Here is a 14060-nt window from a genome sequence, read left to right on the forward strand (position 1 = left end):
ATCTGGGGCCCGGGCTCAGTCCCTCTGCCAAAATTTAAGCTTTTAACCCTATTTCCTGAGGCACTGGGATTGTTCAAACAAGCCACAGTAATTAGTTTCCTTCAAAAAACCACCCCTTTCTGGCATCACATGGTTATTTAGTGTCAGAGGGTGGCTCGTCACTCCAAAAAAACTGTCATTTGGATCAGGTTTTCGCAGGAGTGGGACATTTGGGGCTGCAGAAGTTCTGCTGGGCAATGCAGGAGGCTGTGGTGGGTGCTCAGACCGGGCTCGTGGCAGCGCTGTTTGCCAGCACCCTTGAGTGCCTGTGCACTCTTGCTGGTGTTTTTTTGGCTCGAGTTATCACTGATTTCCTGCAGGGCTACAGGAACCATCCTGGGTTTGCTGCAGGGAAAGATTCTGGGGAGAATTCTCCTGAGATTGACAGGAAGGATTTCACACCGTATTTTTTATTTTCTCCGCCCACTAGCAAACAGTCATTTCTGTGTTGTTGTTGATTTTGTTTGTTTGTTATCTCAGCATTTTGTTTTGCAGTCTCTGTTTATTCCCACCTTTCTCCCTGCCAGAGGAGCGATTTCACGTTGTCACAAGCCACGCTCCCTGCTCTGGCTGACACTGAGCGATACAATCAGGAAGCATTTTCCTGTAATTTTATCTCTAATTACCCATCTCTTATCACAAAGGGCGGTTTCTGCTGCTGCTTGGAACTGACTGACTCAGCTTATAAAGGTTATAAAAGGCTTTAAAGGAGTCACCCCCTTGGCAGAGGTGCCAAGCGATGGGGACATCAGCAGGGACATTGCCAGGTGGTGGGGATGATGGCAGCTGAGGTTTGCTCCGTCCCCATCAGTGCCGCAGGCTCCTGGGCTGAGGCCAAGAGAATGGGGCTGTGGTGGGGCCGTGGCGTGTCCTGTGGCTGCCAGCTCCATGGCTGGGTGACATGGCACCCTGGGTGGGGAGGTGGCAGCAAGGTGGCTGCCTTTAAGCTGCTTTCGCTCCCTGAAGTCCGAAGCGAAGGAAGCAGTGGCAGTATGGATGGGGACCAGAGCGTGGCCGCTCAGTCTGGTGGCAGCAACCTGGGGGCAGCTCAGTGGGGCCGGGAAGCTGTGCCCCAGCCTGGCTGCTTGCTCTGAGACCCCACACCCACAGTCAAGCCTTGGCATCCCTCCACTGCAATGGCTTGGTGCGCAGTGTGGATGCTGCTGCTCCATCCCTCTGCCCTCGGCTGCATCACACGGGCTTGGCAAGGCCTTTTATTAATTTAATTTTAACCATGGTGGCTTTGTGGGGTTTGTTTTGTTTCATTTGGTTTTGGGATTTAAATTTTTTAATTTTTTTTGCCATCTGTTTAAAGGGATGTAAACCAATCCTGTCCTGATTCAGGCTGAATGTAGATGTCATGTCAGTGTGGGAGCAATGCAGCTTGCTGCGGCTTTGCATGCTTGGCCGCTGGCCTCTGCACCGCCAGCAGTGCCTGGCCCCTTCTGGCCTCCTCCTAGCCCCTATGGCTTCTGCGGAGACTGTGGCGGGGCAGGGCTTCTGCGGGCGCCCAGAGCAGCAAGGGGACAAGGGGCTGGCTTCCCTGCGGTCGGCCCTTTGGGAGGTGAAGGAGGGAAAGTTGAGCTGCAGGGAGAGCTCTGGAGCTCCTCGTGCCAGGCCGGTTTTCACTTAGGCAAAAGCAGAACCATGTGGAGTGCGGGCTCTGGTTTTAGTTAGAGCCTGTGGGGAGAGCTGGGGAGGGAGTGAGCGGCTGGAGACCGGCGGCCGCTGTGAGGTTGGAGATACTCCCTGGGCACTGCTGATTTTTGCCTTTGAAGTGCTGAGCAGCCCAAGAGCCCTCACCCCGCCTGGGTGCCTGAAATTCGCGTGTGGTTCTTGTAGGGTGCCCCGTGTCCCTGGCTGCTCTCTGCGAGGGGTCACCAGCATGGGGACGGTGGCGCTCATCCTGTGTCCCCAGAGCAACCCTCGGAACAGAGCTGGAGATGGGGATATCTTCTGTCTTCCTCTCCTTACTGCCTATGATTACTGTCAAAAGAGCAGGAAAATTCAACAGTTAAGCTCAGGTCAGGGCTTGGGGCATTTTTCCTTTTGATGCTCCCCATTTTTCCACCAGTTTTGCCATTTTGGGGCTGTTCTGACCCTGCAACATTGGCGGTCTCACTGCAGCCTTTCTCAGCACAGCATCCACCCTGCTGCTTTCAGATGCACCGATGCCATTTGGGGGCTGTATTTCCAAAGAGCAGGTCAGGAACTTAGGAAACATTTGAGGAAAAGTCTGTCTGGACACCATGGTGTCCCCATCCCCACCATCAGTATTTTGGCCTCTGGGAGCTGCTCACTCTAGAGGCTTCTCCAGTGCCATCCTTGGTGTGGGGCCACACTGGGAACCCAGGGCTGCAGGATCCACGAGCGCCGCAGCCCCGGAGCTGCTCTGCTGCAGCATGGAGTCGGGATGGAAATTGTTTAATTCCTGCAGAGTGAGTCATGAGGAGCCAGGATTTCAAAGCAGCTTGGCTCCCATTTAAGGCACTAAAATAAACAGTGTGGCAGGTGGAAACTCTCTCTGATGTCCCGTCAAGGCCTTGATCTTTCCAAGTGTTTCATTTGCCAAAAACCTCGGCCACTCTATGGTCTCATCCATTCTCATGGCGTGGCCGAGTCTGAGCGCTTGAAAATAATGAATCAATGCCCAGAAGCATGAATCGACTGAAAATTTATGACATACTTACAATATAATGTCTTTTGGGTGCTCTGGCTTCTGGGCTTTGAAGCCCAAGGACCGAAAGTTTGCACATCTCCTCTTCCCCCTCCCTCCGCCCAGGAAGGAGGATTTAGGGTAAAAGAATGAACCCTGGCTTCTGCCCCTCACCTTGCACCATTGGGAGCTGAGGATTTGAGGAGCTGGCAGACACCTGAAGCACATTGTGAGAGTCTGCTTGAAAACTGGATGTGGTTAGGAAAACAAGAGCTCTGAGAAAACCCGAGAGCATGAGAAGCAGGCAAAGCCCAAGCAGCCCAAAATACGTTTGGGTTCTGTGCCGTCTGTGGAACGGGAGCGCTGCTTTCCCGTTTCTCAGGGAAAGGCAGCAGAAACACGAGTGCTTGGAAGCTGGAGTGAAGAAAACTCCGACTGGAAATCAGGCTCTGCTGATCCTGTGTTTTACTGAGCAGTGGGGGCAACGAAGCACTGCAGAGGGGGTCTGTAGGGCTGAGGGGTGGACTTGCTCCTTCGGGTGGAAATCGGAAGCCCTGCTAGGAGCAAGGCAGAGGTGCAGAGAGCTTGCCCCATGGCTCGGCCACAGCAGAGGGGAGCCAAGATCACCATCTGCTTCTCTCCAGTCTCGGCAAGTGATGAGCCTTGGCCGTGCTGCTGTCTGTTGTTTTTTGTGAAATTTCCAGTTTGTCAGGACATGGATCCTCGTCTCTTCCACCTGTGGAGCATCTGTGGAGGAGGCTGGTGGAGCATGGGCTTGGTTTTGGTGCTTGGCTCCTGCAAAGTGGGGCTGATGGAAGGGTTTTCTCCTTCAGGATTGAGTTTCCTGCTTGGCAGCAGGCACAGCGTGGCTGGATTTGTACGGTCAAATTGATGGATTATCAGGAGGATGCAGGAGAATACGGCACTTTTGGGCTGTTCTCCAGAAAACGGGAGAGAAAAGGCCTTTGGCCTTTCATCAAGCCCAGGAGCATAATGGGGCTGTAACGTAGCTGCGAGTGCCCAAACCCTGCCAGGACTCAGCCCCAAAACCTCTTTGCAGCAAGCCAAGGGCATGGGTCCCCACGCATTGCTGCAGCATGGCCGTATGGCAGGGCTGATGTAAACGCGCAGGAACAGCCTGCAGTGGCAACAGCCCGTGAAACCATTGCTGCCTGATGGGGTTTGGATCCCAGAGAGCTGCAGCAAGAGTGGAGCGGGGTGCCCGGGGCATGCTCGGTTTGCCTGGGGACAGGAGGGCATTTGGTGCGGCTGCACAAGCACCGGGCACCCTCGGTCAAGGCTGTGTCCCTGAGCCGTCCTAGCTCCACACCCTCATTTCTACAAAATGGCTTTGAGCCAGTGGGACAAGCTGCAAGCATGGAGCCCAGTGGTGGTTCTGTATGTCTGGGGCACGGCGTGTGGCAGAGCCTGACCCCGGAGACTTGTGACAGTCACCCTGCCCTGCTGAGCATGTCGGCCTGGGTCTGGTGATGCTAGGCAGTGCCTGCGCCTTTGCATTGCAGAGAAATGGCAAAGAGACTGGAGCAGCAGCAGCAGCGAGGCCCTGCTGGGACTGCAAGGTCTGGGCTGGGAAGACCCTGATGTTTCCTTGCTGGCTGTGCCAGTGGGACCAAACTTTGGGCACCACAAATGCTCATCCCAGCAGATCCAGTCCTTGGGGTGCCCCAACTTCTTTTGCAGGAGGGAGGAAAAGGGAGAAGGCTATGGGGATGGGGACAGGGAAGGGGCTGCACCTGGTGGGCTTTCCCTGATGTCTGAGCAGGGCCCAGCAGAGCAGTGCCACCCGTGGAAGCAGCTGGGGGCCGGTGCCTGTTGGTGTGGGGCTGTCCAGTCACAGCTTTGTGTCAGAAGCCCTGAGCACTCACAATTATTTATTGTTGCTGGGATTGGGTTTAGAATAGGTGGAAACCAAAAAGACAGGAGGGCGCAGTTCAAGCATCAGCCTGGGTGAGTCATGGGCTGCGATGCGTGTGCGCGCTTTTCCTTTTCTCCCCCTCGAATTTCAGCTTTCCCCATGGGTTGCCACATGTAGGCTGTGGCTTTTTAGAGCAAGAGAAACTGAAGGCAGAGACTGGAATATATATATATATATATTTTATTATTGTTTTGCACACTGGAGCCAGGGTTCTGGTCTTTTGAAAGGTCACCAGCAAGCGGGTGGGGGACACAATTTCTGGCTGCCGAAATAGGAGGCTGTTTTATGGGATGTGCGGCAAGGCTGAAACCGCCCTGCTAAAATGTTATGGGCTCAAAATGAGCCAGAGGCCCTTCCCTGCAGCCGGCTGGCCATGTGGTGCTGCCCCTGCTCCTGCCTCTGCCCCTGCCCATGGCCTCTCCTGCCTGGCTCGGACCCTGTACTACCGCTGTCAGAGTGGCACCACGGGCCATGTCCCTTCCCCGCATCCAAAGCTGCCGCTGCATGTTTCCCTTGAGGCAGCTGTTTCTTCCTAAGGCTTTTATTCCCCTTCATTTTGCATGCTGTTGGAGAGTGAACTGCAATTTTCTCAGCCCTGCGTGCTTTAGCAGCCATGCCATGATGCCTCGCTGGGATCTATTTGACGCCCGTGAGTGTTTTTGGTGCCTGTTCCCCACTCCTGCCAGTTGCTTGAGCTCTTGACTCACAGGCGAAATCTCAGCTTCAAGGCACTTAATCATTGTGATTAATGGTGGGGCAAACACCCAATGGCCACAATCATCCTCCCTGTGGCAGCTTTGCTGGGGCTCATGGGGCCAGCACCGTCCACCCTGTGTGTGCCCACCCCATGAGCCAGCTGCGAGCACTTGCCCCGACTCGTGAAGCCACAGCACGAGTTTTGCAGCGGGTGCTTATCGGCTCGGTGTCTCAGCCAGCACTGCCTCCTGGTACCACGGCAGGATTTCATGCTCTTACCTCCTTATATGGCTAAACTATTCTTTTTCTATCTTGGCATTGTTTATAGCCCAGTTGAAAATATTTAGACTCTGGCTGGGTTATACAATTATCTTGTAACCTACAGGGCATGTAATTACTATTAGTTAACATGTAATTATCTGCATCCTGTAAAATAAAGTGTTGCTGGCAATGGGACAGCATTCTCATTGTTTTCCACAATAATGGTAAAAGTGAATCTGTCAAATTCCATTTTAAAATAAACATTTTCCCCCAGTAAATTCTATTTGGCAAATATTGCTAAACTGGGCAGTGGGTATTTTTTTTTTTCCCCTTCTCTTCTTCCCCCTCCCATCCCCTCCCCCCTGTGGAAAATTTATTTAAAAAGGAGAAATGTTTGGAGTTTGCGAGGAGCTGAAATGAGAAAAAGGGGCTGGGAGGCGACTGCGAGTCAGTGCTGCTTTCCGACGGCTGGCATTGATGGGGATTTAATGGCTGACAGCTCGCCAGCAGGCATTCGGACCCGACCTCCCACGGCCCAGCAGGGTTGCGCTGGCGCCTCTCAAATCCTACCACGTCCAACCTGCTTTGGATGGACAAAATCCAGCGGTGTCAGGTAAGGGCATCCGCTGCCTCGTCCCAGCCGCCTGCAAGGTTTGTCTCCCGCGCTGCAGCCCCGAATTTTGGCCTGCCTGTGGTCCCTGCGTGCTGGTGCTGCTCCTGCCCACTGCGTTGCTGGATGCCGGGATGCACCAGGGCTGTTCTTGAGGTTTTTGTGATTTTTCGCTAGTTTTGACAGAGCGGGGGCAGCTGTGTTGGTCCACTGGCGGGGCAGGGATTTGTGCAGAGGTCAGGCAGCATAACCCTGAACCCCAGTGGGGTCTGGGCTCTGGGTGAGCCGGTGGCTGGCGGGGGCAGAGCAGGCTGTAGCGGGGCTCAGTGCAGGGTGAGGACGATGGAGCGGGGGTGGGACGTGGCTTTGTCCGTCCTTTACTCGCAGCCACCCGTTGGGGTATCGGCCCCAGCACGACATGGAGATCCAGGCACCAGAAAGGAGGCTTAAATGCATCTGATGAGGCTGCCTGCTGTAAGGGATGCATGGGACGAGGACATCTCCTTGTCCCCGCTGTCACCAACTGGGACACACCAGCCAAGAGCCACCTTTGCCTTTTCCCTGCGCAGCACAGCCTGGGGCTTCAGCACATCTCTGTGCCTCAGTTTCCCCACCGCAAAGCTGGACCAGTCTCGGGGGTGGAGGGGATGGGCTGGAGACACGGGGCTGGGGGTGAGAGAGGGGGCCACGGGCGAAGGCCGTATAATAAGGATATTTGTTTTGCCTGTTTTGCAGAGTTTCAATGTTCTGACTTGCTCTAAGATGAAGGTATGGAAGTTTGCAGCCATTGCATCGATGCTCCTCAGTTCCATGTTATCCATTTTAGTTTGTAGAGACATGTTCAACGGAAGCCGGACATACAGCCCCTTGCCTTCCTCGCTGTCCTCACGGGCATCCTCCTCTTCACTGCCGGCGGCTCCGCGGAGACCCCCCCGGGCCCTGCCACGCCACAGCTCGCTGCTCGCCCAGTGTAAGCTGCTGCGCCCGCGCCCCGGCTGCTCAACACCAGCGGAGGCTGTTTTCAGCTCGCCTGAGGCTGAGCCCATAGACACCACCGTGCCCTCAGGTGTTCACCCAGGCGTGCTCACCCTGCTGCCTCCCTTCCCTCTCTTGCTCCTGCATCTGCGGGTTACAAGCGTTTAGCAAGGAGCCGGGTCAGGAGGCACTGGTCCCTAGAAAACCATGCATGGAAAACGCAGCCTCCGGGCAACAAAGCTTTGTGCAAGCACATCAGCTCTTCATGCAGGGAAACCAAATGCAAACAGCTCATTTTAATGCAAAGAAGCTGCTTTTTTTTTCTTTTTTTTTTTCACCAAATGGCTTTTTTTCTTTTTTTTCCTTTTAATTTCCATGCTGTTTTTAAAAATGTGAAATGTCAAATGGGAGCTCAAAGCAAGGGGGAACAGCTCCATCCTGCTGCGAGGCAGCGACTTCCCCCAAAGCTGCGCTCATCCCTTTGCACTTGCTGGAAATCCCAGGCATGTTTGCTTTTATTCCAAACGAGAAGAACAACTTTTTGGTTTGAAATTTTGAAATTGATGACAAGCTGTCAAATTATGCTTTTCTCCTCGTTTCCATGCTTCTCCTGGCACTGAGTTGGACCAAGCCTAGCCTCAGAGTTAGGATAAAGGGACAAAGATGTTGCCAGCAGTGTCGGACACTGTCTGCTTGTTGGCCATGGCCATGGTTGTGTGCACAGGGATTTGTTGGGCAGCCCTTTCGCTGAGGCAACAGGGAATCATCACAAATATTCAATTTGTCGGTGTTTCTCACCACCCCATCGTGGCTTTTCTGCAGCATCACCTCGTGGTGGGGACCAGGCAGTTCACCCATGTTTTTGCACATCTGCAAGTTGGGGTGATGCCACCGAGGACCATCGCTGGCACCGTTAATTCCCCTGTGCTGCTTGGTGCAGGCGCAGGGTCCTCCCGTGTCCACCTGCAGGTGCCAGCACCCGCCCGTGCCCCCATTGCTGCTCACGCCCTGGTGTCATGCTCCTGCTGGAGCAGCTCTGCTGCCTGATCCCTAGCCACAGCAGTGCTGCCACTTGCCATCTGGAAAGGACGAGCACAACAGATAGTAGTACTGCTTTCTGTCCCCCAAATTTCACTTTTAAGCATGCGCTTGATGTTGTGCAGGGAAAGAGGCTGTTTGGGACAGCTCTGGGCAGGGGAAAAAACAGACAATAGAAAGAAAGGGGAGGGAGTTGCGTGTGTTTTTTTTGTGGGTCCTGACTTTTTGCAGGCAGTGGCGGTGGCAGCAGCACAACAAGGAACCTCCACGGGGTCTCAGCCCCGTGCATGCAGGGTGCGACCTGGCCGGGGCACTGAGTGGCCCCGCAGTGGCTACTGGCCCTGTGTCTTCCCTGTCCTCACGGCCAAGGGCTGGTTCAAGCAGCCACTGTGGTTTAGCAACATGTTGTCGAGCTCAATTTTGCAATTTTCTGGGAAACCTTGCATGGAGGGAGCAGGGAGCCAGCACTGGGGTACATCCACAGCTCCGGGGGACACCCACCAGGGGGGACACCTGCTAACGGCCGCCCCTTTTCTTGCAGACAGCAGCTTGTTCGAGAGCTACACGGAGGGGGAGATCCGGCAGCTCATCTCGGCACTGGTGGAGCGCTACAGCCAGGCCATGAACTCAGGCGGCCATGAGCTGCCACTCTTCCCCAAGGCGGGCAACCGCATGAAGCGCGCACGAGCTCGCCACAAACCCTGCGCCCTGAAGGAGTTGGAGGTAAGCGTCAGCGAGCTGGGCCTGGGCTATGAGTCAGATGAGACGGTGCTGTTCCGCTACTGCAGCGGCACCTGTGATGCAGCCGTCAGGAACTACGACCTCTCGCTGAAGAGTGTACGCAGCAAGAGGAGGATCAGGAAGGAGAAGGTCCGGGCTCGGCCCTGCTGCCGGCCACTTTCCTATGACGACGACGTCTCCTTCTTGGATGCCTACAACCGTTACTACACCGTCAACGAGCTCTCGGCCAAGGAGTGTGGCTGTGTGTGAAGGGCCGGGGCGGCCAGGCGGAGGCGATGCCCCAGAACCACCGGCAGCGAGGCCAAGGGGCCACGGTCTGTGGTGAGGATGGGGACGGGCCCTGCACCGCTGCCTGCCCCAGGGATTCTTCCCATTTGGGGCAGTGGCGGCTGTGGGAGGAGAAGAGACTGCGATGCTCGTTTATTCCCAAGCGCTGCTTCCTGGCTCACGTACACGTGTGATGTGACTGTACAGGACTGTAGAGGAAGCTGTAAGTGCCGTCGGAGGCTGCAGTCATTGAGGGGTGGTCTAGGGGTGCCAGTGGGTGTGCAACACATGCGCAGGGTGTGCTGTGCACGCAGGGCACTTCGCAAGCTTGGGGTGCGTGCACATGGGGTGTGTTGAACACAGCGTGTCACACGTATGGGACAGATCACCAGCTGAAGGGGGGGGGTGCAAAGCAGGTGTGAACTGCACGGAGGTGATGAGTCCAGGGTGCGTGGGGCGGTAGGAGCAAGAGGCTGCACTGCAGGGCTGTGCAGGTGGTGCCATGGTGCTGAACAGGATGTGCTACAAGCACAGTGCGTGTTACGGGGGGTGTTACGGGCACAGGGAGTGTTAAACAGCTGCGGGTGCCCTCAGGCGGGGGCTGAGCCCCACGGGCTGAAGCTGCCCTGTGTGTGGAGTTCCCTGGTTTCACTGCAGCCACGCTGGGGTCCCTACGCTGCACAGGGGTGGTCCCATGCCCCCAGATTCCCCGGTGAGGAGCGGAGCTGCATGGACACTGGTTTGTGCTATGGGGAAAGGGTCTGGCTCTGCTCCCTGTGCCCGCTTGTGCCCTCTTTGTGATCACCTCACACTCCACAGCCTGGGCTTGTCTTTTTAAAACTCGGGATAATCTGAAGTAACTGGATTAACCTCTCAACCCCTCTGCGGGCAGTGGGGCTGGAGATGTGCCACCACCAGGGAGGGGACAAAGCACCACGAGACCACTGGCAAAGCTGGGTTGGCAGCGTGGCTGGGAGCACCCATGGTTTGGGATCCCCCGAAAGCCAGACTGGCCCTGCCAGATGCGGCACGGGTGTAATTCCCATTGCCTTGCAGGGTGGTGGGGCTCGAATTGTGCGCGGGAGAAGGCTCAGGCCTGGGCTTTGGCTACGGTTCGCATTTACAGCAGTGTCACTCTTGTTTACTCTGCGGAGAAATAAATGAGACCGCAGACTTTTGCATTCTCTGGGCAGGCTAAATTTGTTGCCTGGGATTGATGGGTTTTCTCCCCTTGGCCTTCTTCCCAGAAAAAGCAAATCATAAACAGAAGGAGAATATTGGTGTCATGTCCTGGGCATTAACCACCGCGAGTGAAAACGCTCTGCTCACAGCCCCGATGGCAGTGGTGGCCCCGCTCCTGGCCCAGCTGTGTGATGGAGCGGGGAGCAGTTGTGCTGCTCCAGGGGCTATGTGGGATTTTGGGGTGCAGACCTGGGACGCAGCAGCCCCTGGCTCCCCCCCGACAGGGCAGGCAGTGGGAGGCTGGGGGGGGCGGCAGCGGCCTGACCCCTGCATGGGGCCGGGCTGGCTTTGTGCTTTCCATCCAGCGGCCGCTCTTGGCTGAGCGGAGCCAGGATGTAGCGACGCAATGTAAACACCATCCTTCAGCAGGGCTGGCCGTGCACCCAGCGTCCCCGTGAAAGCAGCCTGCATTCTGTAACACTGAGTTTTCCCCCTCACCACTGGGAAAAGGAGACGGTGCCGTGGGCATGGGGTGCGAAGCCTGTCTGTGGGGCACTGGCACGGGTGGATGCACCCTGGGACACAAATGCTGCTGAGATGGCAAAAGCTGTGTGACATTGCAGGTGCGCGGAGCTGGCTGCTCGCAAAACGCTTTTGCAAAGTGCTGCAGCAACGTGAGGGCTGCATGGGAGGGGAATGAGAAAGATGCCCCCCAAAATAAGCAGCCAGGGGCTGTGCAGTAGGAGTAGAATGGAGGCAGCAGAGGGGCACTATCAGTGTGGTTGCTCATGGCAGATAAGCGGCTCACTCCTGACTAAAAAAAAATAAAATACACCCAAATCTAATAATAATAACGGCACTCTCAAGGGCTTGGGTGCTTTCCAGTTCTTACTACTATAAAACTAAAATTAGTTTTGTTGCAGAAGCCTCCAGTTAAAAAAAAAAAAAAAAGCAGGAACTCGAGCGCTAAAGGAAGGGAAGGTGCTGCAGCAGCAGTGCAGCACCGGGCCCATGTAAGGAGGGTTTGCAGCTGGACTCCCTGCAGCTGCCCCTGCCTGCATTATCCTGAGCCCAGGGAGGTGCTTGTGGGATTTCATAGCTGCTGCATTGCCCAAGTGTCTGTTTACAGCCTGTTTGTGGAAAGTTTTGAGAAATATCAGAGGGTTTTAGGGTGCTGCGATGTGCAAGAGCTCAGCAGTGCCTGCTGAGAGCAGACCTGGCGTGAGGTATGAGGCCAAAGGTCCCATCCTCCTGCTCGCCCCTGGCTGGGAGCAGTGGGGAGGTGAGGGGGCTCGGGCACCCCAGCCCCTCCAGCTGCAAAACCCTCCCTGGCGCACCCATGCATGGCACATGTCCAGCTTGCAACCCCAAAAGTTCGGGCCCATGAGGGAAAACCCAATGCACTGCGTGCATGCTGCAAATCAACGCAAAAAGCTGTGCTGAATCTTTATCTCCCCCCCCCCCCCCCCCCCCCCCCCCGGCCTTGTCTTTTTCACCCCATCGGCATCCCGCCTGCGCAGAGGAGCAGGGGAAGTGGCTGACATTCACTGCTGACGGCGCAGCGGCTGAGTGCGCTGAGCGCGGGGTTTTTGGAGTGCAGCTGGGCTGCAGCTGGGCTTCACAGCCACACGACTCCTGGAGAAGTACCGGGGCCGAGCGCAACTGTTGCGGCTGTCGCCTGAGGGTGGTTTTGGCTTGCGTGTCGCTGTCGTGCATGTTGCTTGGGGCTGTCCTCTTGGTGACACTGAGTCCCCCTGTGCCGCTGCAGGAGCATCGCCCAGCCCGCATCGTCCTGTGCTGTGCCGCTGCTGCCTGGGCAGGGAAATGTGGTTCCAATAGAAATACTGATATTTCCCTAATGCTTTCCATTTCTACGGCCCTCTCTGCTGTAATAGGAGCTGGAGCTGTCTGTAAGAATGTCTACAATGCAGAAAAGGCAAAAGGATGGAAAATTCCCTCCTCAAAGCTACAGCGAAACCTCATCTGGCTCCCTTCCTTGTCATCCCATGCATTACTTATTGTTAATAATAACAATGGTGTGTCACATCTGTCGGGGGGTGGTTTTAGTATTTTTGTGTGTCTCTTCTTGCAGCTTGCCTATCCGCTGCTGCAGCCTTGCTTCAGCATCACCCACAAGGGCAGGAGGCAAGGGTGTTTCGCAGCGTTTGAAAACTCAGGAGGTTTGGAAACACAACGAGATGTTTAAAACTATTCTGGTGGTTGTGACAGCGCAAAATATGAGTGTTATGTTATCCCGGCTCTCCAACAATGAGTTATGGGACGTTTCATTGTGTTTTACTATACACATCTCTATACGAACGCGCCTGTGTTTGTGTAATGCTGGCCGGTGCCGGAGGCACGCGAGGCGCAGCAGCGCTGGCTCTGGCTCGGCTCCGCCTGTCACTTGCATCAGTCGGGATCCCATTTGCTGACAACGGGCTCACTCCCGATTTGGTATCTGTGAGGGGGAAATGGGCCTAACATCATTGTTTCCACTCGATGAAAGCACTGGCAAACGTCGTGTTCCTTATTTAAACAGGTCCAGAAACTTGCTGGGAAGAAATCATTTTTCCCAGTTTATCAAGACAAATTATTTTTCGTTGGTATTCAAAACCTCAGCTGCCTTCTCTCAATAAATAGGGCTACCACATGTTTTTGTTCTTGGTTAAACAAGGCGTAGCCTCAAACTTGAGGCCCAAGAAGAGGAAAAAAAAAGGAAAAAAGGGGAAAAAAAAAAAAAAGCAGAGGTTTGGCAGCTGCAGGTGGGAGCAGGGTGGGCACGAGTGGAGGCAGCCCTGTCTCCATGACTCTGCTCGGCACTGTCTGCGTAAATCCATTTCCCTTCTGGTATTGTTGGGTCTGACCGACCATCTGCAGAAGTTGATGCAATGCATCTATATTTTAGATACGCTCTATTTATTCAAAGTAACTTATGTTATTTATTTAGATACCATAGTGTGCCATCTACGTAATGCGTTCTTTCTCTCTCTTTTTTTTATTAATATTTTATTTATTGATCCAAATGGTGCCAAGTGCAGTTTACATTTATTACATTTTTACCATTTATTCTAAACAATGGGAAAAAATACAGTATGATTTTTTTTAAACAAACATAAACTCGGGTGTGATACTGTTACATACTCATGGTAAAGTGAAAATAAAAGGAGAATTACATTGATTTCTCTGTCGTTCATCTTTTACTGCTGCCTATGTGTAAATGATAGGAGCACGGCATTAGGATGGGCAGGGAAATGGAAAATTTAGCTTTTCTTTCCGGAAAGCAGGGAGGAGTGGCAGAAGCTCCAGTTTCCTGCCAACAGCCCCCATTTCTTTTATTCCATCATCGTAAAACAATATTTATGCAAAACCACCAATTAAAAATGTTACCGGGACTGGGGCATTGCCTGCATGGGTTTGTATTGGTTTGGCCACATGAATCATTGTCCTTGCTTCCTGCTTGTAAAGGCTTTTTCAGTTGGGTTGGCGCAAAGGCTTGTTCCAGCCGAAGTGACCCATAGGGACGCACTGATTCTGACAAAATCATGTCCAAAAAAAGAAAAGAAAAGAAAAAAGAGAGGAGAGGAGAGAGGAGAGAGGAGAGAGGAGAGAGGAGAGAGGAGAGAGGAGAGAGGAGAGAGGAGAGAAGAGAGGAGAGAAGA

The 14060-nt window shown here is 54.3% G+C and overlaps 1 protein-coding gene across 4 annotated transcripts in view; it reads left to right on the forward strand.

Annotated features, from left to right (window-relative positions):
- Positions 1–13579, forward strand: part of NRTN (neurturin) — a 56274-nt gene extending 42695 nt beyond the window's left edge. For 2 of the 4 annotated variants that reach the window (XM_080566457.1, XM_080566455.1), the window contains 2 exons: positions 6934–7264; positions 8753–13579. In XM_080566457.1, coding sequence (XP_080422583.1) covers positions 6934–7264; positions 8753–9201 — 780 coding nt within the window. In that variant the 3' untranslated portion in view covers positions 9202–13579. The remainder of the gene's footprint in view (positions 1–6933; positions 7265–8752) is intronic. The other 2 variants (XM_080566458.1, XM_080566456.1) reach the window with 2 other exon arrangements.
- Positions 13580–14060: the final 481 nt, after the last annotated feature.

This window comes from Anser brachyrhynchus, assembly GCF_964034855.1.
Source record: "Anser brachyrhynchus genome assembly, chromosome: 23".
Classification (NCBI taxonomy): domain Eukaryota; kingdom Metazoa; phylum Chordata; class Aves; order Anseriformes; family Anatidae; genus Anser; species Anser brachyrhynchus.